General features: G+C 39.8%; 1 protein-coding gene across 1 annotated transcript in view; it reads right to left on the reverse strand.

Moving 5' to 3' along the window:
• Positions 1-26,888, reverse strand: part of Styx (serine/threonine/tyrosine interacting protein) — a 41,648-nt gene that overhangs the window by 6,762 nt on the left and 7,998 nt on the right. The window contains exons 2-9 of the mRNA XM_075950299.1: positions 17,260-17,292; positions 15,996-16,049; positions 11,971-12,068; positions 6,859-6,919; positions 6,153-6,189; positions 5,551-5,590; positions 5,427-5,477; positions 2,038-2,110 (exon numbers count right to left, since the gene is read on the reverse strand). Of these exons, the coding sequence (XP_075806414.1) occupies positions 2,038-2,110; positions 5,427-5,477; positions 5,551-5,590; positions 6,153-6,189; positions 6,859-6,919; positions 11,971-12,068; positions 15,996-16,049; positions 17,260-17,292 (447 nt within the window). The remainder of the gene's footprint in view (positions 1-2,037; positions 2,111-5,426; positions 5,478-5,550; positions 5,591-6,152; positions 6,190-6,858; positions 6,920-11,970; positions 12,069-15,995; positions 16,050-17,259; positions 17,293-26,888) is intronic.

Here is a 26,888-nt window from a genome sequence, read left to right on the forward strand (position 1 = left end):
AGCAGGCCCCATTCATGTTACACAATCTTTATTATTATTCTTGTTTGTATGTATGTGCATGTGGGGACATGCTTGCTACAGTACACACGTGGAGGATAGAGTACAAATGTGTGGAGCTGGTTCTCTTTACAGGAATTCCCGGGATCAAAATTAGGTCTTTGGCTTTACTGTCAGGTGGCAAGTGCCTTTACTCACTAAACCATCTCACTAGCTCCCAGTATTATTCTCTCTTGACTTCTCTTAATACATCCTTTAAACTGGTCTACTTCCTTTTGGCAGTTGCTTTCAATTTTCTCCAGAGTCTTCACTGTGGATATTAGCCAGAATGACCTTCCCATAAGAGAGCATTCCTCCACTAGAGTGTCAACTATGGCAGGAAGGTTTCTACCAGCATCACAACAAACCCAATAATAGCAAGCTGTGGGGGTTGGAGAGATGCTTAGTGATTAGGAGTTCTGCCTGTTCCTTCTGAGGACTGGGGGTTCAGTTCTTAACACCAATATGGTGGCTCACAACCATCTCTAACTCAGTCCCAAGGCATCCAAGGACAACAGGCACCCATGCAGACAAAATATCCATACACACACACACACACACACACACACACACACACACACACACACACACAAAGGTTGCACTGAAATGGTATCATGACTCCAAGGCCATTATGTAATAAGATACCTTCAGCTCTACTGTTGTAGTATGAGACCACCATTGTATATGTGGCCCATTATGCATGGAAACATTCTGTGACCAATGACTGCATTACAGAAATATGCTCGATGTTATTATTTTAAACATATTTATTCAAATATATTTAATTTCTATATACTTGTTCTCTACTTCCTGAGATTATAGCATATGATACTACACTTGGTTTCTTCAAGATATATATTTTTAAAATATTTATTTATTTATTATGTACAATATTCTGTCTGTGTGTATGCCTGCAGGCCAGAAGAGGGCACCAGACCCCATTACAGATGGTTGTGAGCCACCATGTGGTTGCTGGGAATTGAACTCAGGACCTTTGGAAGAGCAGACAATGCTCTTAACCTCTGAGCCATCTCTCCAGCCCCCCTCAAGATATATTATTAAAAGGACTTAACTTTACATCCGATTCTTACACAATGCTAAATTTTCATTTTATTTATCATATTATACCCTACTTTTTCAAGTATAAAAGTATACTGTAAAATGAATGTTTTTGTACAAGGTGCCAAAAAAAAAAACCCAGAAAAATGAGCTCATATACTTAATATGTAGTGACTTCTTTAATTTTGAAGTTTTCAGGGCTGTAAAACTGGGGGGAGGGGAAATCACATTTTCTACCTTGTATATATCTTTTATTTGCATTCAGTCATTCATTTAAATTGACTTACTGGGGAAAGAAACACATTTGATGTGTGTGAAGGTCAGGACAATTTGGTTCTTTGCTATAAAGTACCTCAACCTAGTAAGTCATCTTCCCAGTCCTTCTCTGTGTAGTCCTGGCTATTCTGGAATTTGCCCTGTAGACCAGGTTGGGTTCAAACTCACAGAGATCTGCCTGGCTCTGCCTCCCGAGAGCTGGGACTAAAGGTGTGGGCCACCACCACCTGGCCTCTACCTTGTATTTAACCATGTACTTTTAACCCATTTTCTTGGTAACTACAACTGCAGTCCAAGTTTGCCTGAATTCATGACAATCTTCTTGCGTCAAGTGTCTTGATTACAGATACGAGTCACCAAGACCAGTTTAAGAAAAAAAGGGCTGGTTGAAGAGGTATATGTTTTTAATCCTAATACTCAGAAGGCAGAGGCAAGCAGATCTCTGTAAGTTTGAGGCTAGTCTACATTACATAGAGGGTTCCAGGTCAGCCAGGGCTACGTAATAGAAACTATTTCAGAAAACCCAAACCAAAAGAACATTTCAATAAAGATGCAAACTGGAATCATCAATTTAGTCAAATTATAGTAATATCAAGTATTTACAAAATAAATAATATACCTAAGATGCACAGACAGGTCATTTTAATCCTTAAAGAGAGTTATTACCTGGAGTTGGTGGACAAATCCAGCATTAGGATTAATACAAAATCTCCTTTCTTGGACATAAGCAAATGCATCTCTGAAAACAGAAATAAAATTAATATAAGGGAAGTATTTCATGAAAGAAAAATTTTAATCATTAAGAATTCATTTGAAATTTCTCCTAAGGCTGAGGATAGAGCCCCGTAGTATCTTAGCTATGCATGGCCCTGGGGTTCAGTCCCCAGTACAGCAGAAAAAAACTACAACATTAAAAACCACCTAAAATTTTTGCCAAAGGAGGAAATCATATTCATACAGTTTAATAATATAGAGAAATAGTAAGTTGTAGTGGATAGAAGCTGGGTCAACTAAATTCACGGCTCCCAGGCTTACCACCTATCACAGGGAACTTGCACCACTTTTTCTCGCTGGTAAAATAGATAATATAATGCTAATTTTGGGGGACTACAATGAAGGTGAGAGAAGTGTAGAGCACTTTGTGCATGTAACATACCTGTCACATGTTCAAATATTAAATGAGTAATTAACTGTCTTGTAATAAAACTTCATGTGACATCTAGTAGTAGCACAATGGAATCAAGAGATGATGAATAGGGGCTGGAGAGATGGCTCAGTGGTTAAGAGCATTGCCTGCTCTTCCAAAGGTCCTGAGTTCAATTCCCAGCAAACCACATGGTGGCTCACAACCATCTGTAATGGGGTCTGGTGCCCTCTTCTGGCCTGCAGGGATACGCACAGACAGAATATTGTATACATAATAAATAAATAAAATATAAAAAAAAGAGATGATGAATATTACTGACAAGATTCCAAATAAAAAGAATATCAAACGTAGTCTATTGATGTATGTTAAATATTTTTTCAAGTACTTGTATGATGTGGGAAGTCCTATATTTGTTGCTTTTATTGGTTAATGAATAAAGAAGCAGCTTTAACCTGTGACAGGGCAGAATAGATGTAGGCGGGAAAACTAAACTGAATGCCTCGTGGTGATGCACAGATTAATGGAGATGGGTTAGTTTACAATATAAGAGCTAGCTAGAAATACGCTTAAGCTATTGGTCAAACAGAATTGCAAATAATACAGTTTCTGTGTGATTATTTTGGGTCTGAGCAACCAAGAACAAACGAACAGCCTCCCATCTACACTTGTATTCAAATATTTAAAAACTGTATCGATCAATTACTTTTGACAATTTCACACATGTACACAAGCCCCCCAACCCTCTTATCACCTGCCCATCCCTATCAACCCACCCTCATTCCCCTCTGGGGCTTTGGACCCTGCCTCTTCAGTCCCTAATCCTTTCAGGGATTAATCACTTTTGGGTGTTGTGACCCTGTTGTGTAACAGTTTCCTCCAAGGAAACTGCTAAAGCAAACAATTCAATAGCTTCAGGAAGTCCCTGAAACTGACCAGATTGACAAGCCCCTAGCTCCAAAGAGTAAAGAACACTCAGAGATACTCTCAGACAAGCTAAGCTGCCTTGAAGAAGCTGAAAACCACTAAATTGCCTGAAAGGTTTACACACAAGAACTAAGGCACATGTAAAGTATATTCTCCAACCTGTACAGTGTGCTCCAGTTTTCCAGCTTTTGTGAGCTGTCACCCAGGCTGGGGTATATTGTCATGTGTAAGCAAGTCCACAAAAGGCTACAAGCTAAAAGAGTGAGTAACACTAACAACAAGGTAGAGAGCCATTGCAGTCCTCTGCTGTGTTTGTGCTAGGAGCTGCAATCAGATCTCCAACCACCACCCAAGAGAGCAATATTGCTTCCTGTCTGTGCTTATAGTACCTCAGATCACGCCCTAATGGGTTAGTATTCAAAAGGCTATTGGCTGAAATGAATTCCCACACCCCCCCCCTTAATCTCTGAACACTCTAATTTTTTTCAAGGTAAACACTTTGGGTGCCAAGGGACACTCGGCTAAGAGCTAAGAGCATCAAAGGGATGCGTGGACTGCCACCAGCTCCCAAGATCCAAATATGAGCTTTTTAACTGCAGCAACTTTTAATATACGCTACTGGTGCTGGAATTACTGCGGTTGCTGGCAGCAGATTTGCCTTCCAATAAATCCTTGCTAAAGGACTTAACGTGAACTCATTCTAATTACAGGGCCTCAAAAGAGTCCTGTGTATAGAACCATGGTCCTATTCCATTATTTCTAGATGCCATATCCATACCAAGCCACACGGCTTGGTACCTTTTCTCAGTAAGGCATTCTCATCTTGTTTCCTCTGTCTTTGGCTGACAACTGCGTCTCTGCCTCTTCCTAGAATTCTCCTAGTCTGTAAGTCTCACCTATACTTCTACCTGTCTACTGGCCAATCAGTGTTTTATTAAATCAATATGAGTGACAAATCTTTACAGTGTACAAGAGCATTAGTTCACAGAAGGGTAGGCTTGGCGATGCAGCTGTCTGATTTATTTTTCTTCTTTAAATATCTCCTCACCCATTTTTCTGTAAGTAACCCCAATAAAATTCAGTGGTTCACCAAGCTGGGTTGTGGTAATATCCATACTTTGACTTGTCATAGGCTCCATACCTGAGGTAAGTAGATGTGTATATTGCATCTGCACAGGAAAAGTCTTGTCCTTTTTAGTGTGTGATTCTGAGTTGGAACTATATATCAGAGCCTGGTAGGGTCATCGATGGGTATATAACTAAAAGCAATGTTTTCCATGCTCCTTAAATCTATCAGAGGCACTACTTAAAAAAAAATGTGTATGAGAGCTTTGTTTGCATCATCTATATGTGTGTGGAGCCTGCAGGAGGCAGAAAAAAGTGTTCAATCCCCTGAAATTGTTAACAGACAGCTAGATGCCACTTGGGTACTGAACCAGGTCTTTAGCCATTTCTCTGGTCTAAATAAGGAAATACTTTTCAGTTTGGAAGTGATATAGACTTATTAACAAGGACAGGACAAGATTCCAGCTTTCTTTCATAAGAAAGGTAATACTCCATACCAGCTTGGTTTATAAACGGGTGGTACAGACAATTTCTAATTAATTTTTCATTCATTGCTTAATAAAAGAGTGTGACTTAAGTTTCTTTTCTTAGACACAGTCTTTATCTGTAGCCTTGGTTGTGCAGTCCATGCTTTGGCTTGAATCTGCAATAATCCTTTTACTTTAGTCTGCTGAGTATTTTGATTACTGGCATATTCTATCACACCTAGTATTACATCAATTGAAATAAACACCAAAATTTGTACCAAGAGTTTTTAAACTGAGACAAACCAATTCTCAACAAGTTTTCCAGTTTTGTCTAATCAATTATGACTGTATATTTTTTCAAAAAGGAATATTTAGCTGTATATTCCCAACTATTTCTATTAAGTCCATTTAGGTGAGGTGAAGTACTACTAGGTTTGAGTATGCTCACTTACTTGTACTTCATCCCGAATGTCTCCATGATGTATGCAATAACGAAGGCAGCACTGAAGACAGAGAAACAATTAGAAAACAACTCATAACTAAACACAAGAGACCCAAGATTGTCTACCTTCATACCTTCTGGAGATTCCTGCATTCCCATGAACAAGAACTTTTCCTGAAAAAGTTTAAAAAGCAGAGTTCAGACATATACCAAAGCTACATCAGGCTGCAGTGAGTCTTCCTTAAATATTTTATATCTTGTACATGCCACCTAACTATTAGTTTTCAAGTCTTTATTTTAATTATGCACAGAACACAACAGATTGAGAGAAACTGAAAGTAGTTGGGTGGAAAATTTTTAAAAGGTTTAACAAGATGAAGTAGTTGTAAAATATAAAAAACTGTCTACCATATAAAAATAGAATTCCCCTATCCTACATTTCAAAAAATTATCAACCAAAAGATAACTGCAACAAAATAATCTCCTAAAAATAAAACAAACACTATAGTCTAGAGAGATGGCTCTGTAGTTAGGAGCATTGTGGCTCTTGTAGAAGACCAGGTTCGATTCTTAGCACCCACATGGCAGCTTCCAAATGCCTGTACTCCAGTTCCAGTGGATCAAGTGATTTCTTCTGGCCTCTGCAGGCACCAGGCATGCATGTAGTGCAAATACATACATGTAGACAAAATATCCTAACCTAAATAAATCTTTTAATAACAGAAAGTATATTTACCTCCATTTTGTAAGCTTCCGTCAATAAATTCTTTAGTCTGTGGGCAAGAGACAACAGGTTACAGTAAAACATATAGAATAAGATAAACATATAGCCGGGCAGTGGTGGCACACACCTTAAATACCAGCACTCGGTAGGCCAGTAAGATGACTCAGCAGCTAAAGCCACCTACCACCAAGCCTGACCCGAGTTCCATCTTAGGAAACATGGCGGGGAAAACAGATTTCCAAAAGCTGTCCTATGATCTTCATACGCACACATGGCATACACAATTGTGTTCATGCATAAGCATACATACATAAAATGTAATACAATTAAAATAACAACAAAACACTTCAGTGAGGGGGGCTGGGAAATGGATAAGCAGTTAAGAACACTTGCCACTCACTGCCCATGCAGAAGACCAGGGGCTGATTCCCAGCACCCAAACTGGCTCATAGCCATTCATAACTCCAGTTCTATGAGATTCAATACATCTGAGGGCTTTTGCATGCATGTGGTACACACACATATATTCAGGCAACACACAATAATAAATATAAAAATAAAAAATCCTCAGTGATGCTTTTAAGATTTAATTAATTCACTTTCTTTTTAAAAGATACCTACATTTTTTTCAGCAATAATGAAGTAAAAGTAGTTTCAGAATCTAAATTAATAGGTCTAAATCATAAATCTTAAGTGATATTAAAATACTTATACCTACCATAGGGAAAAAACGTATTATGTTTTCAACTGGATTATCTGCAATATCCAAAACTAAATATCTGGAAAAAAAAATATTTATAAGTACACTCTCAGATAAATTTCCATACAAAAACTTGATGCTTTAAATCCCAAATAAATAACATCCTATCTCTTTATTAAAAAATATAAATTATAATCCTCAATAACATTTCTATTAATCTTCAATGCAAGCAACTCATGTATGTGATGTCTGTGGATTAACAGCTTGACTTTAAAAACAAAGTTTTTTTATGTGCATTGGTGTTTTGCCATAGACGTTAGGTCCCTGCAACTAGAGTTACAGACAGTTGTTGTTATTCTTTTTTAAAAAATGCTGCAAGATCCCCGTGGCAGTAGGCAGCAGAAATGCTGTAGGTCCCAAATGGCGGTGGCAGCGGGCCATGTGGCGTCAGACAGCGGGCCCTGGGAGCAGCCAGTCCCAGGCAGAGACAGCTGCTGGTCCCAGAGCAGTGGTGGCGGGCCATGTGGCAGCAGGCAGTGGGCCCCAGGCAGAGATGGCTGCTGGTCCCTGAGCAATGGCTGGTCCCAGGCAGTGAGACACATGGCGGGCAGGCAGAAGAGAGAAACATGGATAGACATAACATGCAGGGTGAGGTTGAATGTTTATTCAGGGGGTTATGGAGGAGGAAGGGTGAAGGGGGGGGACAGAGAAAAAGAGAGAGAGAGGGAGGAGGAGAAAGAGACAGAGAAGGGGGGAAGCAGAGAAGTGGGGAGGCAGAAGCAAAGCTGCCTCTCCGAGAGGGAGATGGAAAAGAGGACGAGCTCAGGCAGGAAGCTGAAGATCAGCCTGCCTCAGCAGATGGGGAGGGGAGTGGGTGTGGCTTGTCTCTTAAAGGGACCAAAACCATAACATTCCCAGCTCTTCCTTATAATAAAAAGCGCACGTCAAGGAAGCAGAAAAGGGCCCAAGATGGCCGCAGGCAGGTCAGAGGTAATGGGAGTGGGCGTGGCCTGTCCCTTAAAGCGACAGGAAAGCAAAACAGTTGTGAGCTGCCATGTGGGTGCTAGGAATTGAACCTGGGTCCTCTGGAACAGCAGTCAATGCTCTTAACTGCTGAGTCATCTCTCCAGCCCCCAATATGACTTTTAAAGCTATACTCCACATCTATATATGTTTTTTTTGTTTGTTTGTTTGTTGAGACAGGGTTTCTCTGTAGCTTTGGAGCCTGTCCTGGAACTAGCTTTTGTAGACCAGGCTGGCCTCAAACTCAGAGATCTGCTTGCCTCTGCCTCCCGAGTGCTGGGATTAAAGGTGTGCACTATCACTGTCTGGCTAATATTTTTAATGTGTGAAGATTTATAATTATTTTTCATATTCTTATTAGTTCTTTGAGAATTTCATACATGCATACAGTGTATTTAGAGATTATTCATCCCCACATTCCTCCTAAATAGAGACTCCACATCTTCCTCCTAAACTTTATGCCTTTTGCCTGGTTTGATAATTACTTTTTAAAAAGACTTTATTATGTGTATGAGTGTTTTGCCTGTATGTGTATGTATGTTCGCACATGTATGCCTGGTACTCAAGAAAGCCTATTCCCTTTGAATTCAAGTTACTATGGTTGTAAGCCACCATGTGGGTTCTGGGAACCAAACCCAGGTCCTCTGCAAGAGCAGTCAGTGGTCTTGACCATTGAGCCTCTCTCTAGCTCCTGATAAAAAAGTGTAAAATAATTTTCAAAGTATGATATATCAAAGGACCGTGCCATAGATTTATGTTGTCCGAGGATACAACACAACATCTAAGATTTCAGTATAAAATGTTTATCTAGTTAAAGCAAAAACCATAAGCAGTAAACAGAGCTTCTGAGAGGATCTAGAAAATTAGTGCAAAAAGTACATTTACTCCTCAGAGCAGAAGATGCTTCTCTACAGTTCTGAGTGTTCCTTGCCTCTGAGGCTTTGAGGACATTTCAAAGGCAGCTTAATGTTTGACCGAGGGAGAGGGAGCTAAACAACAACAAAATGGTATGGTGGCTCAGTCTGCAGTTCCAACATTTGGTGAGGGGGAAGGGGCAAGGCAGCGAGACTGTAGAGATCCAGGCCAGCCTGAGCTACTAGTTTCAAAAAACAAAACAAGGGGATGGAGAGATGACTTAGCAGTGAAGAACATGTGCTGCTCTTTTAGAGAAGATGAATTCAATTCCCAGCACTTACATCAGGCACCTGCACATACATTTGAGTGCCCTATGTATATAAGTTATACTCATATTTACAACCAGTAAAACAAGAATTAAGGTATTTTTAACATTTGGCTTACATATCCCAAGTTAAAGACGATACTTTTAACAAATACTTTTATATAGACACGGTATTTCTATAAAAAATGTTAAAGAAAACATTGGTCACTTATCTCCCAATTATCAGGGGGCTCATTTTATCTTTAGCTTTTATCTTTAGCATGTGTAATATAGTCTTTATTACTGTTATAGTATTTGTCTTATAATCAGTTTCAGTATGGAGTCCAGGCTGGCACTAAATTATAATCCTCCTGCCTAAGTCTCCTGGTGGTAGGATTATAGGCATGAATCACTAAGCCCAACTTTATTTTTAAAATGAATCTAAAATAACAAATATTATTCTGCACTTACCAGTAAGATAAACGAGAGAAGCTGGGTGGTGGTAGGACGTACCTTTAATCACAATACTCAGGAGGCTGAGAAAGGTGGATCTCTGTTCAAGGTTAGCCTAGTCTACAGCACAAATTCTAGGACAGCAGGGCTGTTATATAGAGAAACACTGTCCCGAAAAATTAAAATAAATAAATAAAAATGAGAAAGCTAAAATTGTATGAAAAAGTATTTAACTCCGGTGCTGGAGAGATGGCTCAGAGGTTAAGAGCACTGCCTGCTCTTTCAAAGGTCCTGAGTTCAATTCCCAGCAACCACATGGTGGATTAAAAAAAAAAAGTATTTAACTCCAGCAGACTGGAAACAAATTTTCCTATTTTATAACTGTCTCGGAGAAGTATTAAGAGAGCAGTCACTCATTCTTGATAGTGAAATATTAACTGATACATTACACTGGAGGGTAATCTGCAACCTATTAAAATGTAATGTGCTCATATTCTTAGATACAATTCTACAAATTTACCCTATCAGTATATTTACATTTAAATTAAATGAAAATTATTACATGTCATATAGACATATGAATATACAAAAAATCCGCAAACACAGACATGCACAACAAGACATTGATTAAAGCTGGGCATAGTGTTCATAAAATCCCAGGCCTTAGGAAGCTAAGGCAAGAGGATCATTCATTTAAGATCCGCCTTGGTACATAAGACCCTGTTCTCAAAAAAATTTAAAAGGATAAATAAAGAGTGGGTTTGGGGGAGACTGGGGAGATAGCTCTGTGGGTAGTGCACTAGCCATGCAACTGTGAGGGCCTGAGTTAAAATTCCAAGACCCACCACCATATAAAAATCTGGGTGTGGGGGCTAGAGAAACAGTTTACTTAATTACTATTAAGTGTTAATAATTAAGTATTAATTACTATTAATTATTATTAAGTGAACTGGTTTCTCTTTCAGGACTGAGGTTTGATTCCCAGCATCTATATAGCAGCTCACAACTCTAATTTCAGTTCCAGAGGATCTGATGTCCTCTTCAAACCTCCATGGGCACCAAGCACACAACTGATACACAGACATACACGTAGGCAAAACACCATACACATAAAAGGTTTTTCTTTAAAAACAGACACATGCACGCACACATGCGTACACAGATATGTGAAAAATGAGAATCAAAACAAATAAACAAAACCCAACAAGACAAAACATGGTAAAACAAAGTAAAACAAAAAGCACACCTAAAACAGGGTGTTTATTTTGTACTGGCCTGCCCTGAAGTGCAAATAAATTTCTTTTAAAAAGCTAGGTATGAGAGCTAGAGTGATGGTTTGGGGCTAAGAGAATAGACTGCTCTCAAAAATTACTTCAATTTGCTTCCAATATCCAAATCTGGCAGGTGACCATCACCTGTAAGTCCAGTTCCAGGGGTATCTGCACTCAGTGTACACATCCACAGAAAAACACTCACATAATTAAAAACAGTGTCTTGAGCCAGATCATTGGTGGCACACACCTTTAATCCCAGCACTTGGGAAGAAGATGCAGATGTATCCCTTTGAGTTGGAGACCAGCCTGGTCTAGAGAGTGAGTTCAGGATAGCTAAGGCTGTTACAAAGAGAAACCCTGTCTCGAAAAATCAAAAACCAAACCAAAAATATCCAGTAGGCTGGAGAGATGGCTCAGAGGTTAAGAGCACTGGCTGCTCTTCCAGAGGTCCTGAGTTCAATTCCCAGCAACCACATGGTGGCTCACAACCATCTGTACCGAGATCTGGCGCCCTCCTCTGGTGAGCGGGCATACATGGAGGCAGAACATTGTATACATAATAAATAAATCTTAAAAAAAAAAATAAATGAGCCCAAAAATATCCAGTATCTTGAAAAGTAAAGCTAGGCTTGAACGCTCACACCTGTAAGCCCAGTTCTCCTATGACAGAGAATGCCCCAAAGCCTGAGGGCCAACTAACCTGGCACATGCTTCTGTGAACAAAAGACCACTTCTCAACTTAGCTGTTCTTTGACGGCTGCCATGTGTAAATAGGAGTGGGAAGTGGGGTGAGAAGCAGACTCAAAAAACTAGTAAAACGACCTTATCTATAGGAATTAGCTTGTATACTTCTGAATGGACACACAATGAAGAAATAACAGTAGATGCCTTTGGGGAAGGGGACAAACTATCAAGGAGATAAGAGTACAGAAACATACGTTTTATTATACATCCTTTTAAACCTCTAGAATTAGGAACATGATTTAAATATTTTAAATTCTATTAAAATATATTCCATATAGCTGATATTTACAAAATAGGTGGGTACAAAGGAAAGTTATATTATGTTACAAACTTGAAACAAGGTCATTACAGAATACTTGCCTAGCATGCTTGAAGCTCTGCGTTCAATCCTTAACACTTCAAACATCAGTAACAATAATAACACAGTACATGTTTTGACCTTAACATTTTTCTATAAATCACAGCAATAATTCTTACCTAAATAATTGTTGAAAGTTTGGTTTAATAAAGTTTGCTTCAATATTTTGCCGTATGCAAATTATGTGAGTTATCCCATGTCTCTGTAATATAGGAAGCTATGAAAAAGGGAAGAAATAATAGTTTAAAACACAAAGCATCACCTCACCCTAACACAGAAGTTTGACAACAGACAAGACTCATATCTACTCCTTAACTACAGAAGATGAAAACTAATTTTATGGTAATTGACCTGACAAGATCCATAAGCAATTCAATGATTTAAGATTAACACATTAGGGGCTGGAGAGATGGCTCAGAGGTTAAGAGCATTGCCTGCTCTTCCAAAGGTCCTGAGTTCAATTCCCAGCAACCACATGATGGCTCACAACCATCTGTAATGGGATCTGGTGCCCTCTTCTGGCCTGCAGTCATACACACAGATAGAATATTGTATACATAATAAATAAATTAAAAAAAAAGATTAACACATTAAACTGTTCTCTAGAATTTAACATGGGCATTATTTATGTTTAACTCTAGAGCTTGAGGAGAACTTAAAGATGACTTGTCAAGAAGCCAGTACTATTAACAATCATGGCTAAAACCATTGAGTTTAGAATTGTGAGAACCTGGGCTGGAGAGATGGCTCAGTGGTTAAGAGCATTGCCTGCTCTTCCAAAGGTCCTGAGTTCAATTCCCAGCAACCACATGGTGGCTCACAACCATCTGTAAAGAGGTCTGGCGCCCTCTTCTGGCCTTCAGGCATACAGACAGAATATTGTATACATAATAAATAAAAAAAAAAAAAAGAATCGTGAGAACCTAAGCTAGAAATCCCAGCTCTGCCACATGACCTGTGGCTCAGTTCTGTTATGTGAGAATGGGGAAAAACACTACCTTTACCTGAGTAGCTACAGCTATACACAGAAAGAAGAAAGTGTACTATAAAGACTTAGTTTAAATAGAACCATGAGATGGAAATCCCATGTCAGAATATGGCCTTTATATGACAAAGAAAAGAACCTGCTCACTCTGTGCTACAAAGCAAGGAGATACTGTTCAAAGGCCCGAAACAGGCTCCCAGGAGCATATTGTGTGATGTGGGCACTAATGTAGGCAGCAAGTCATTCATGCCTTGCTATTTTATCACAGGTGTCCAAACTGACTAAGACAATAGGGTTTTTAAAGTCTTTTTTTTTTTTTTTTTTTTTTTTTTTTTTGAGACAGGGTTTCTTTGTGTAACAGTCCTGGCTGTCCTGGAACTTGTTTTGCAGATCAGGATGGCCTCAAACTCAGAGATCTGCTTGCCTCTGCCTCCCGAGAACTGGGATTAAAGGCATGCACCACCACTGCCCGGCAGTTTTCAAAGTCTTAAATGTTAATTTTGACAGCAAACTTTGTCAGTATAGATCAGAGTTCAGTTATCTTTGTATTTTCTAAGTATATCCTGGGATATAAGCAGGCGTGTTTAATGGATTACTTAGAAGTGTTTGATAGGATTAATAATAATCCAACCTTCTATATTCACACGTATGCAACCTCCAAATTTAACTCAACATTCATTTCTTAATTTATACTTAATGATCAAGATGGGGTTTCTGTATCTAATTTTACTAATATGAAAAACTGCAAGAGGACATAAAGAAATCTGCTGTAACTGGACATGGGGGCAGAAGCCTTTAATCTCAGCACCTAGGAGGCAAAAGCAGGCTGTACTGGGAGGTTGTGTATGTCAATTTGACATAAGGAAGGAGCCCCAGCTGAGGAAATACCTCCTTGAGATCCAGCTGTAAGGCATTTTCTCATTTAGTGATCAATGGGGGAGGGCCCAGCTCACACTGCAGGTGATGCATCCCTGGGTTGCTGGTCCTGGATTCTATAAGGTGGGCTGAGCAAGCCATGGGAAGCAAGTCAGTAAGCAGCACCCCTCCATAGCCTCTGCATCAGCTCCTGCCTCTGGGATCCTGCCCTGTTTGAGTTCCCGTTCTGACTTCCTTCAGTGATGAACGCCAACGATGATGTGTAAACCCTTTCCTCTCCAACTTGCCTTTTGGTTTTGCTATTTTGTCTCAGCAAAAGAAACCCTAACTATGACACAGCGGTGGAGCTGAGCGAGGTCAGCCTGATGTACATGGCAAGTTCCAGGTCAGCTAGAGTTACATAATGAGACATTGTCTCAAACAACAAATGAAAAGCAAAGCAAAGCAAGAAATCTCCTTTAAAAACTTTGAAGGCACATTAGAGAAAATAAAGCAAATCTTATCAGAATGAAATTCTAATGTAAGAGCAAAAAGAATATTTATACCTTTTAACAGATGCATTAATATTATATAAATTATAACCTTATCTTTTATATACAAATAGACAAAAATCATAAAAAGAAATAGATCACTGGTTACCAAGCACTTGAATTTATCTCTTTTATTTAAATGATGTTTGAATGTAGTAAGAGAAATGCCTTCTTGAAAAAGGAATTTATCCCTCTAGGTTTCTTTATCCTTGCTGTTACTTTTTATTGTTAAAAGGTACTTTTTTGGAGGTGGTATGAGAAGAAATCTGAGCTATATTAAGGTAACTCTGAGATATATAAGCATACACAAAAGTCTGTGGGGGAAAGGAGAGAATAACAGATAGGTGTTTGAATATGATCAGAATAGTTTATATACATGTAACACAAATGTCAGTGAAACCGATTATTAGGCATAATTATACATTTTAATAAGGGTACAACCAGCACTTGATCAACATTATATTACTGGGGCAACAGCTTTGCTGACACTGTCTTCTAGAAAGTCAAATTTCTATTGCTGACTCACTTTTATACAATCTACCTACCCTTGCCAAGCTTCCTTGTTAGCCACCTCAATTGTCAAGAATCTCCCCATTTCAAGATGACTCTGGAAACTATTTCATGGAAGTATCAGACTGAACTGTACTGACTTTGGAATCAACAAATCCTTGGGAAAATATTTGCTACACAATGTTCCACACTGGGCAACACTCAAAAAGAATTACTATCATCCCCGTAATCCATATAATGAATCCCTTAGGGAGTGGCAGGAACAACATTATATACTAAAATAAAGACACCTCTCTTGATTTTAACTGAGCAACTGAAAAAGTCAATTTCTAATCTATAGGGTCTACAGGACAATGCTTTCCTAACTAAATGATCCTTGACTCCAGTCTTCTGAAAGAAGACTAACTTATAAAACATGCACTCTTATTTTGATAAAAGTTAAAAAATGCTCTGTTTCCTACTTGATACTTTACATGTATCTGATATTTTTACAAGATGTCTGGCAAGAACAGATATAACATTTATTTATTTACTTAACTTTCACTGATTCTTTGTGTCTTTCACATCATGTATTCTGATCCCACTCATCTCCCTGTCCCCTCACATCTGCCCTCTGCCCTGGCAACCTCCCCAAAATGTGACATTTTTAAGATAGGAAATAAATTACTAAAGATTGTAGGATTGGCAAATCTAGTGGCGGTGCATGCCTGTCATCCCAGCACTCAGGAGGCAGAGGCAGGAAGATCTCTTTGAGTTCAAGGCCAGCCTGGTCTGGTCTATAAAGCAAGTTTCCGGACAGTGAAATTGTCTCAAAAAAAAAAAAAAAACAACCCAACAACAAAAACCAACCAAACAAACAAACAAAAAAGATTTCAAGAGAAAAATAAATTATAAAAACTCACTTGTAATTTGTGGGGAAACACTCCAATTTTTTTTTTTTTTGAGACAGAGTTTCTTTGTGTAGTCTTGATTGTACTGAACTTGCTCTGTGGACCCAGCTGGCCTCTAACTCAGAGATCTGTCTGTTTCTGCCTCCCAAGTGCTGGGATGAAAAGTATGTGCCACTACCATCTGGCTCACTTCAAAACTATTAATGGTCCAGTAAATTTGGAAGTGGGTACAAGTAGTATGAACACAGTTGTATATAAATGTTCCCTAGACTAAAACTCTTACTGTTAAAAACTTACCTGATAAAAAGTTGGTTTACTAAAGCCTCTTGGAGAACCTAAGCTAAAGTTCATACCTTGCTTTTCATAGCAGAAGAGTATGGGCCTAAGAACAATCCAGGCAAAACTTCCTAGAAGAAAAAATACTTATGTCAAACTTAAACCTATAGTAAATGCATAACATATATCCTGGATTTGTCTGTGTATGCAGGGGCTTTGCAATATTCTGGTTAAAACTTTATTCAGGGAGCATTTCCCAGGCACATTTAGCAAACTGGTATGAGAAACACAGGTGTGCCTTTATAAATCCAAATGAGATGCTCCAAATTTAAATTTCATTCTAAAAGCCAGAGATTTGAGATCCTATAGTACTTTTCATAAGAAGGTTGGATAGAATCAGCATTTTATTGTTGATGTTCGCATTAATAAGACCTCTCTAGCTTTACCCTCTGCTATAGTCTTAAAAAAAAAAAGACAAAGAAAATCCTTCTTTTAGAATTACACGTACACTAACGTTTATTTGGTCAAAACAAAAGCAATACAAGAGCCAAGTACAGTGGAACATACCTATAATCCCAGCACATGGGAGGCTGAGACAGGAGGATCTTGAGTTTGAGCAGGACGGGTTTAAGTTCCAGGCCAGCAGGAACTCACACTCAGACCCAGTCCTCCCCTCAAAAACAAGTAGCACAAGATGAAACAGGACTCAAATGTCATCCCAGTAAACAAAAGTAAAACCAACCATAATTAATCACCGTGGACAGCACTGAGCCCACTGACTTCTAAGGCTCACCCTGAAATCCAGGCAGTCCTCCTGCTCAGCATCTTGAGTGCAGAGATTATAAGAATGGCCCCAACAGCATTTTACAAGTATAAATCACATTTTACTTATGTTTACATTCCTCATAGCATCAAGTTAGCTCTTATATATACTCACATATGGTTAAAAGTTTAAAAGGGAGCTTTTTTCTCCCTCCATGTATAAGGGTTGTGAGAGGGAGATTCAGTAGGAAAGCTGACACTTGAGCAGCAAGTGCTCTTAAGCACACAGAGCCATCTCTCCAGCCCTAAACATTTCATTTTTGAAATGAGAGAAGCAGTGGCTCCTTAGGCACATCCATATATTGTTCTGACCCTGAATCTAATCCAAGATAAGGAATTCATTTCACATATTAAAATTTTATTGACACAAATGGCATGTAATGCATATATACATTATATAATATTCATAACTAGGTAAATATGACAAACCTACAGATTATGTGGCAGCAGGTCTCCTTTGTAAAGTAAGAGTTATTTAATAGTGGGGGGCTGTCTTGAATAAAGTAAAATGTGTCATACCTGCATCTCTCGTCTCATAGGATAAGTCCACTCCTTGAAAAGGCAAACAAAAAAATAAAAATAAATAGCATGAAAAATATCACAGGCTAATAAATAAGATAACTCAAGTCTGATAATCTAAGTTTGATCCTTGGAACCCAGGTGATAAAAGACCGGAATCCTGAAAATTATCCTCTGACCTCCAAATGAGCATGCAAGAACACAACTCAAGCACATACATGTGTACACACGTATGTACACACACACGCACAATATAAACAACAACAAAACATTATTTTTTAAGTGCCACACAGATGTGACCAAAAAATTAGATTCATGACCAGCAAGATGGCTAGCCTGTAAAGGATGCTTGCCACACTCAAGTCTGACTGGTTTGGGACAATGGTCTATATTCTGTCAATTATATTTTAAATAAATGCTGATTGGTCAGTAGCCAGGCAGGAAGTATAGGCAGAACAACCAGGCAGGATGTAGAAGCGGGTCAAGGAGAACAGGAGAATTCTGGGAAGAGAAAAACTTGGTCTGCAGTCCTATTCCAGCCACAGAAGAAGCAAGATGTGACTGCCCCGCCGAATAAGGTACCGAGCCACGTGGCTAGCACAGATAACAATGGGCTAATATAAGCTGTAAGAGTTAATAAGAAGCCTGAGCTAATGGGCTAATCAGTTTATAACTAATACAGACCTCTGTGTGATGTCTTTGGGACTTAACAATTGTGAGAACCGGGCAGGACAGAAACCCCGACAACACTTGACAACCTGAATTCCACAGTAGCACCCATAGACAGATGAAATCAGAGAACCAATTCCACATTAAGCATAAGTAATTTTTTAATACAGATTTTAAAAACATTATACTGTTGTGTGTGTGGTACTGGGAAAGCAAACCCATGGCTTTATGCATGCTTGGCAAATTGTCTACCACGGAGTTGCACCCCCTAAAAACAAACTACATTAAATTTGAAAACATTTTACAACACTGGATAAGAGTTCAGTGGTAGAAATCTTGGCTGACATGCATGAGGACACAAGTTTGAACTCTAGAACTGCAAATAAACAAAAATAGCCTGGTATGGTGGCATATGTCTACAATCCCAGAATTTAGGGGGCAGAAGTAAAAGGACTGCCAGGAAAGTCTAAGACAGTCTGGTCTACACAATGAACAAACCAGGGCTGCTTTGTGTACACACACACACACACACACACACACACACACACACACACACACACACAGCCTACCCCTACAGCAGATATCTTTGGTGACAGAAATCAGGGTACAATTTGCCTGGTATTATGTCTGAACAGATATAGGACACTTTTCTTCTTTTAGTTTTATTTTCTTTTGCTCATTACATTGTCTTAGTGCTTTGCCTGCGCTCTGTGTACCACTGTGTGCCTGGTTCCCTCAGAGGCCAGAAGCAGCAGGTGTTAGATTCTCTGAAAAGTGTTACAGATGTTTGTGAGTTGCCATGTTGGTGCTGGCAATCAAACCCAAGTGTGCTAGAAAAGCAGCAACCACTGAGCCATATCTCCAGTCTCAATGATACCTTTCTATACTTATATATTCTTCAATCTTGAAACAACAGTAGTCAGTCGTAATGAGTACAGCGTATCTACCACAACTCCTTGAGTTACACATTTAATACCTGTACACTGCACTCTAAACAGAGCGCCTAAACTGAGCATGGTGGCACATGCGGCACAAGCCTTTAATCCCATCACGTGAGAGGCAGAGGCAGGGGCATCTCTTGAGGCCTGCCTGGACTACAGGATGAATCCAGAGCAGCCAGTCGAGCTACACACAGAAACCTCTCAAGAAAACCAACTCAACAACAACAGAGCACTTAGCCAAAATGACATACTATATAACAAAAAGAATTAGGCTAAGCCATGATAGGAAAAATTTAAAAGTAAGCATGTATTAGGGTTTTCATTGCTATGATCAAACACCAGACCAAAAGCAACTTGGGGGGAGGAAGCAGTTTATTTGGCTTACATATCCCGAGTCATAGTCCACTGAGGAATGCTGAGGCAGTAACTCAAACTAGATGGGAACCTGGAGGCAGAAGCTGATGCAGAGGCTATGGAAGACTGTTAATTACTGGCTTGTTCCTCATAATTGCTCAGTGTGCTTACTCAGATGACTATAGCTTATGCCACGTGGCTAAAAAAATTAGCAACACAGTACTTTAACCACCAGTGTAAAAGCTGAGAAAACCAATTTTTCAGGAACAAGAATAAACAGAAGGCAATGCCACATAAAAGTATCCTTGGAAAGGTGGCTCAGCCATCAGGACCAGAGCTCTGATCCCAGTACTCATGTCACAGGTCAGGAAACCCAACCAATTCATGTAACTCCAGCTCTGAGGTAGGCAGACACAGGAGGATTGCTTGGGTCTCCTGGCTTTCAGCTTTGCCAAGAAAAAAATGAGCACCAGACTCACAGCAGTGACCCTGCTCAGAACAGGCAGAGTGATAAAGGACTGTGTGTGAATACACAAGCGTATCCACTTATACATACTGGTGTTGGAGGCCCTTCTATATTTGTGTTGCTTTCATTGGTTATTAAAGAAAACTGCCTTGGCCTAGTTGATATGGTGGAACTCAGGTAGATGGGGAAGACAGAACAGAATTCTGGGAGGAAGAAAAGCAGAGACAGGCAGATGCCATGATTCTCCTGCCTGAGACAGACGCTGGTTAGAATCTTTCCCGGTAAGCCACGACCTCGTGGTGATATACAGATTATTAGAAATAGGTTAAACTAACATGGGAGAGTTAGCCAATAAGAGGCTAGAAATAATAGGCCAGGCAGTAATTTAATTAATACAATTTCTGTGTGATTACTTCGGGCGGCCGGGACAAACAAGGGGCCCCGCTCCTCCTACAACAGCACACACATAGGATTTTACAAACTTAAAAGATTTCTTCCAAGCTGGGCATGGCAAATCCCAGCACTCAGGAGACAGAGGCAGGTGAATCTCAATGAGTTCAAAGCAAGCCTGGTCTATAGAGTGTTTAGGCCAACCAGGACTGCATAGTGAGATTTTTTTTTTTTTTTTCCAAGACAGGGTTTCTCTGTAGCTTTGGTGCCTGTCCCGGAACTAACTCTTGTAGACCAGGCTGGCCTTGAACTCAGAGATCCGCCTGCCTCTGTGGCGGGATTAAAGGCATGTGCCACCACCGCCCGGCTGTGAGATTTTGTCTCAAACAAAACAAAACAAAACTCCTCAACTCCCCCATGTATTATTTTTATTGATTTTATTAGCAAATTTCTCATTATATACCCTGATCACACTCACTTTCCAGTCCTCCAAGGTCCACTCCCTACCTTATGACCAGTCCCACAAAAGAAGAAAACAAAACACAAGTCAAATCTGTGCTGTCTATACACTCACTGGAACATGCTCAAACTCTCAGGAGTCAGCCTCTTGGGTGCCACACCTTTAACCCCAGCACTGGGGAGGCACAAACAGGTGGTACTGAGTTCAAGGCCAGCTTGATCTACAGAGTTAGTTCCAGGAGAGTCAGGGCTACACAGAAAAATGCTGTCTCGAGACACCAAAAAGGGAAAAATAAATAAGAAACACAACAGAAGCACATATAGGAGAAGTGTCCAGATCTTCAGAGGGGTACTTGTATGAAGAGGGAAGACTATCCTATAGAACACTGGTCCTCAGCCTTAATGCTGCAACCCTTTAATACAGTTCCTTGTGTTGCAGTGACACCTAACATAAAATCATTTCGTTGTTACTTTATAAATGTAATTTTGCTGCTCTTACGAATTGCAAATATCTGCTATGTGACCCCCCAAAGGATTGAGAACCACTGCTCTAGGCTATGATAAAAACATATGCAATAAACTGATAGTAAATAGACTAATAAGAGAAAAGGGATAAATTTACTACACACACAGGTGATATTTAGGAGCCTACGGTGGCACATGCCTGCAGGCATAGCACTTGTGCATCTGCAGTAGGATAGGAAGAGTTCTGAGACCGTGTATGTGTGTATCCTTAAGAAAAAGACACAAACAGATACGCATGGACTCTTAGAAGATCAGGTGATGGCTTGTGATAAATCTCAGTATGGTATCCACTTCTTATGTAAGTTATTTTCTGTCGTTTACTAAACCTCCTGAGAAGGAACTAAATTCCTTTTGTGTCTATAGGTAACTAAGGGGCATTCAGAAAGCCTCTTCTACATCTGCTGTTTTTATATATCAAAGTTATCAGTATGTCAAACACTACTATTTTGGGGTGAACTTTTCTGAATTCCTTCAATTTAGCAAGAAGTAGAAGAACTCAAAGGTCAAGTGCGTCTTTAAAGTACTTCCCCTCCCCAAAAGATTTCATTGGGGGTAGGGGGATAACTTTCAATACTATTAAGCTATTAAGTTTTTTTTTTTTAAAAAAAAAAAAAGAGCATAAATAAAATGAAATTTTAAGCTTTCTCTCTCTCTTTGGTTTTTCAAGACAAGGTTTTTCTGAGTAGTTTTGGCTATCCTGTAACTCAGAGAGATCCTCAAACGCAAAGGATAAAACCACTGCTCAGCTCTTTTTTAAAAAATTTATTATTTTTTATTGTTTTAATTGATCGAGCTATATATTTTTCTCCACTCCCCTTCTGCCCTCTCATGATCTGCACATTCCCAATTTACTCTAGAGATCTGGTCTTTTTCTACTTTCCAATGGAGACTGATCCATGTATGTCTTGTCTCTCTTAGGGTCTTCTTTGTTGTTTAAGTTCTCTGGGACTATGGACTGTAGGCTGGCTTTTCTCTGCTTTATGTCTAAAAGCCACTTATGAGTAAGTACATATTATATTTGACTTTCTGGGTCTGGGTTACACCATTCAACTCCTTACCTCATTTTTTGTTGTTGTTGTTGTTGTTTTTTCAAGACAGGGTTTCTCTGTAGCTTTGGAGCCTGTCCTGGAACTAGCTCTTGTAGACCAGGCTAGCCTCGAACTCAGAGATCTGACTGCCTCGGCTTCCTGAGTGCTGGGATTAAAGGCATGTCAGTTTTTAAACAAAATCAAAATTTCAAAGTTGTTTCAAACTCTGTAAGTTTGTAGACAACAGACCATGAGATACTGTCTCCATATTTATATTTTAAAATGTTATTATGGAGGGTATGGTGGCATTTATCTTTAATCCCAGCATCTAGGAGGCAGAGGCAAGTGGATCTCTGAGTTTGTGGACAGCTTGGTGAGTTCATAATGAGTTCCAGGACAGCCAGGGATACAAAGGAAGACAATGCTGCTATTAATAATAATAAGAAGAAGAATGATAAGAATAAATCTTAAGGTGAAAAGCAAATTATGTAGCAGAAAGAGAATAGAAAGCTATTTCTATTCACAGGTCACATACATACATAACCTTTTTTGGAGAACTTTAAGCCTATTAAACAACAAGTAATAAGTATGGATCTTTGAAACCTAGAAATGTTTAGGGAAAATTTCATTTCAAACTATTCCCGTTGCCATGATCAGATCCTAATTTTCAAGAGCTGTCTTATCCTAAACCTACAGTTATATATTTCAAATATGGTTTGAGTGTATTTCCTAAGGAAAATAAGGAAAAGGTGTTGAAATATCTTTCTATTATGAGAATTAAAAGGTGGAAAAATCAATACAACTATAGTGTGCTGGAGGGGCCTCTGAAAAGTGATTAGGTTTAAATAATGTTATTAGCATAATCCTAATGACTATATCCTGCTGAGGAGGAAAATCAGATGACTGACATACAAGACAGAGATGTATGAATAGACACACACACCATTCTTTGTCTCTTGTAATATGATACCATATATTACCTGGGGACTCTACCAACAAGGCCATCAATTGATGACGGCCCTTGATCTTGTACTTAACGACAAGAGGCCCAAATAAGCCTTTAAGAAAACAAAAAACCTGCATTGAGCTAGATCTCTCTAGCCCATTTCTTTATCTCTTCTCTCTCTCTTTGTGGGTGGTGGTGGTATCCTGCATTATGGCTAAGGTAAGCCTGACGTAGGACTTACTATGTAGCCCAGACAAGCCCTGTTTGGTACTTGTGGCAATCCTTTTGACACTGCCCAAATGCTGGGATTAGAGGTATGAACAATCATGCCTGGCTTTCCATTATTAACTGTTTGTCGCTTTATTTTTTTGGGGGGGAAGATTGTGGTATATGTAGGTGCACGTGTGTGCAAGTGTGCTTGTGTGTAGGTGACATGTATAGAGTGGGAAGTGTGCTTGTGTGTAGTGTACATGTATAGAGTGGGAAGTGTGCTTGTGTGTAGTGTACATGTATAGAGTGGGAAGTGTGCCTGTGTGTAGTGTACATGTATAGAGTGGGAAGTGTGCTTGTGTGTAGGTGACATGTATAGAGTGGGAAGTGTGCCTGTGTGTAGTGTACATGTATAGAGTGGGAAGTGTGCTTGTGTGTAGTGTACATGTATAGAGTGGGAAGTGTGCTTGTGTGTAGTGTACATGTATAGAGTGGGAAGTGTGCTTGTGTGTAGGTGACATGTATAGAGTGGGAAGTGTGCTTGTGTGTAGGTGACATGTATAGAGTGGGAAGTGTGCTTGTGTGTAGTGTACATGTATAGAGTGGGAAGTGTGCTTGTGTGTAGTGTACATGTATAGAGTGGGAAGTGTGCTTGTGTGTAGGTGACATGTATAGAGTGGGAAGTGTGCTTGTGTGTAGTGTACATGTATAGAGTGGGAAGTGTGCTTGTGTGTAGGTGACATGTATAGAGTGGGAAGTGTGCTTGTGTGTAGTGTACATGTATAGAGTGGGAAGTGTGCTTGTGTGTAGGTGACATGTATAGAGTGGGAAGTGTGCTTGTGTGTAGTGTACATGTATAGAGTGGGAAGTGTGCTTGTGTGTAGTGTACATGTATAGAGTGGGAAGTGTGCTTGTGTGTAGGTGACATGTATAGAGTGGGAAGTGTGCTTGTGTGTAGGTGACATGTATAGAGTGGGAAGTGTGCTTGTGTGTAGTGTACATGTATAGAGTGGGAAGTGTGCTTGTGTGTAGGTGACATGTATAGAGTGGGAAGTGTGCTTGTGTGTAGTGTACATGTATAGAGTGGGAAGTGTGCTTGTGTGTAGTGTACATGTATAGAGTGGGAAGTGTGCTTGTGTGTAGGTGACATGTATAGAGTGGGAAGTGTGCTTGTGTGTAGTGTACATGTATAGAGTGGGAAGTGTGCTTGTGTGTAGTGTACATGTATAGAGTGGGAAGTGTGCTTGTGTGTAGTGTACATTATAGAGTGGGAAGTGTGCTTGTGTGTAGTATACATGTATAGAGTGGGAAGTGTGCTTGTGTGTAGTGTACATTATAGAGTGGGAAGTGTGCTTGTGTGTAGTGTACATGTATAGAGTGGGAAGTGTGCTTGTGTGTAGTGTACATGTATAGAGTGGGAAGTGTGCTTGTGTGTAGTGTACATGTATAGAGTGGGAAGTGTGCTTGTGTGTAGTGTACATTATAGAGTGGGAAGTGTGCTTGTGTGTAGTATACATGTATAGAGTGGGAAGTGTGCTTGTGTGTAGTGTACATTATAGAGTGGGAAGTGTGCTTGTGTGTAGTGTACATGTATAGAGTGGGAAGTGTGCTTGTGTGTAGTGTACATGTATAGAGTGGGAAGTGTGCTTGTGTGTAGTGTACATGTATAGAGTGGGAAGTGTGCTTGTGTGTAGTGTACATGTATAGAGTGGGAAGTGTGCTTGTGTGTAGTGTACATGTATAGAGTGGGAAGTGTGCTTGTGTGTAGGTGACATGTATAGAGTGGGAAGTGTGCTTGTGTGTAGTGTACATGTATAGAGTGGGAAGTGTGCCTGTGTGTAGTGTACTTGTATAGAGTGGGAAGTGTGCTTGTGTGTAGTGTACATGTATAGAGTGGGAAGTGTGCTTGTGTGTAGTGTACATGTATAGAGTGGGAAGTGTGCTTGTGTGTAGTGTACATGTATAGAGTGGGAAGTGTGCTTGTGTGTAGGTGACATGTATAGAGTGGGAAGTGTGCTTGTGTGTAGTGTACATGTATAGAGTGGGAAGTGTGCTTGTGTGTAGTGTACATGTATAGAGTGGGAAGTGTGCTTGTGTGTAGTGTACATGTATAGAGTGGGAAGTGTGCTTGTGTGTAGTGTACATGTATAGAGTGGGAAGTGTGCTTGTGTGTAGTGTACATGTATAGAGTGGGAAGTGTGCTTGTGTGTAGTGTACATGTATAGAGTGGGAAGTGTGCTTGTGTGTAGTGTACATGTATAGAGTGGGAAGTGTGCTTGTGTGTAGTGTACATGTATAGAGTGGGAAGTGTGCTTGTGTGTAGTGTACATGTATAGAGTGGGAAGTGTGCTTGTGTGTAGTGTACATGTATAGAGTGGGAAGTGTGCTTGTGTGTAGTGTACATGTATACAGTGGGAAGTGTGCTTGTGTGTAGTGTACATGTATAGAGTGGGAAGTGTGCTTGTGTGTAGTGTACATGTATAGAGTGGGAAGTGTGCTTGTGTGTAGTGTACATGTATAGAGTGGGAAGTGTGCTTGTGTGTAGTGTACATGTATAGAGTGGGAAGTGTGCTTGTGTGTAGTGTACATGTATAGAGTGGGAAGTGTGCTTGTGTGTAGTGTACATGTATAGAGTGGGAAGTGTGCTTGTGTGTAGTGTACATGTATAGAGTGGGAAGTGTGCTTGTGTGTAGTGTACATGTATAGAGTGGGAAGTGTGCTTGTGTGTAGTATACATGTATAGAGTGGGAAGTATGCTTGTGTGTAGTGTACATGTATAGAGTGGGAAGTGTGCTTGTGTGTAGTGTACATGTATAGAGTGGGAAGTGTGCTTGTGTGTAGGTGACATGTATAGAGTGGGAAGTGTGCTTGTGTGTAGTGTACATGTATAGAGTGGGAAGTGTGCTTGTGTGTAGTGTACATGTATAGAGTGGGAAGTGTGCTTGTGTGTAGTGTACATGTATAGAGTGGGAAGTGTGCTTGTGTGTAGTGTACATGTATAGAGTGGGAAGTGTGCTTGTGTGTAGTGTACATGTATAGAGTGGGAAGTGTGCTTGTGTGTAGTGTACATGTATAGAGTGGGAAGTGTGCTTGTGTGTAGTGTACATGTATAGAGTGGGAAGTGTGCTTGTGTGTAGTGTACATGTATAGAGTGGGAAGTGTGCTTGTGTGTAGTGTACATGTATAGAGTGGGAAGTGTGCTTGTGTGTAGTGTACATGTATAGAGTGGGAAGTGTGCTTGTGTGTAGTGTACATGTATAGAGTGGGAAGTGTGCTTGTGTGTAGTGTACATGTATAGAGTGGGAAGTGTGCTTGTGTGTAGTGTACATGTATAGAGTGGGAAGTGTGCTTGTGTGTAGTGTACATGTATAGAGTGGGAAGTGTGCTTGTGTGTAGTGTACATGTATAGAGTGGGAAGTGTGCTTGTGTGTAGTGTACATGTATAGAGTGGGAAGTGTGCTTGTGTGTAGTGTACATGTATAGAGTGGGAAGTGTGCTTGTGTGTAGGTGACATGTATAGAGTGGGAAGTGTGCTTGTGTGTAGTGTACATGTATAGAGTGGGAAGTGTGCTTGTGTGTAGTGTACATGTATAGAGTGGGAAGTGTGCTTGTGTGTAGTGTACATGTATAGAGTGGGAAGT

Source organism: Microtus pennsylvanicus, chromosome 15 (assembly GCF_037038515.1).
Source record: "Microtus pennsylvanicus isolate mMicPen1 chromosome 15, mMicPen1.hap1, whole genome shotgun sequence".
In the NCBI taxonomy this organism is placed as follows: Eukaryota; Metazoa; Chordata; class Mammalia; order Rodentia; family Cricetidae; genus Microtus; species Microtus pennsylvanicus.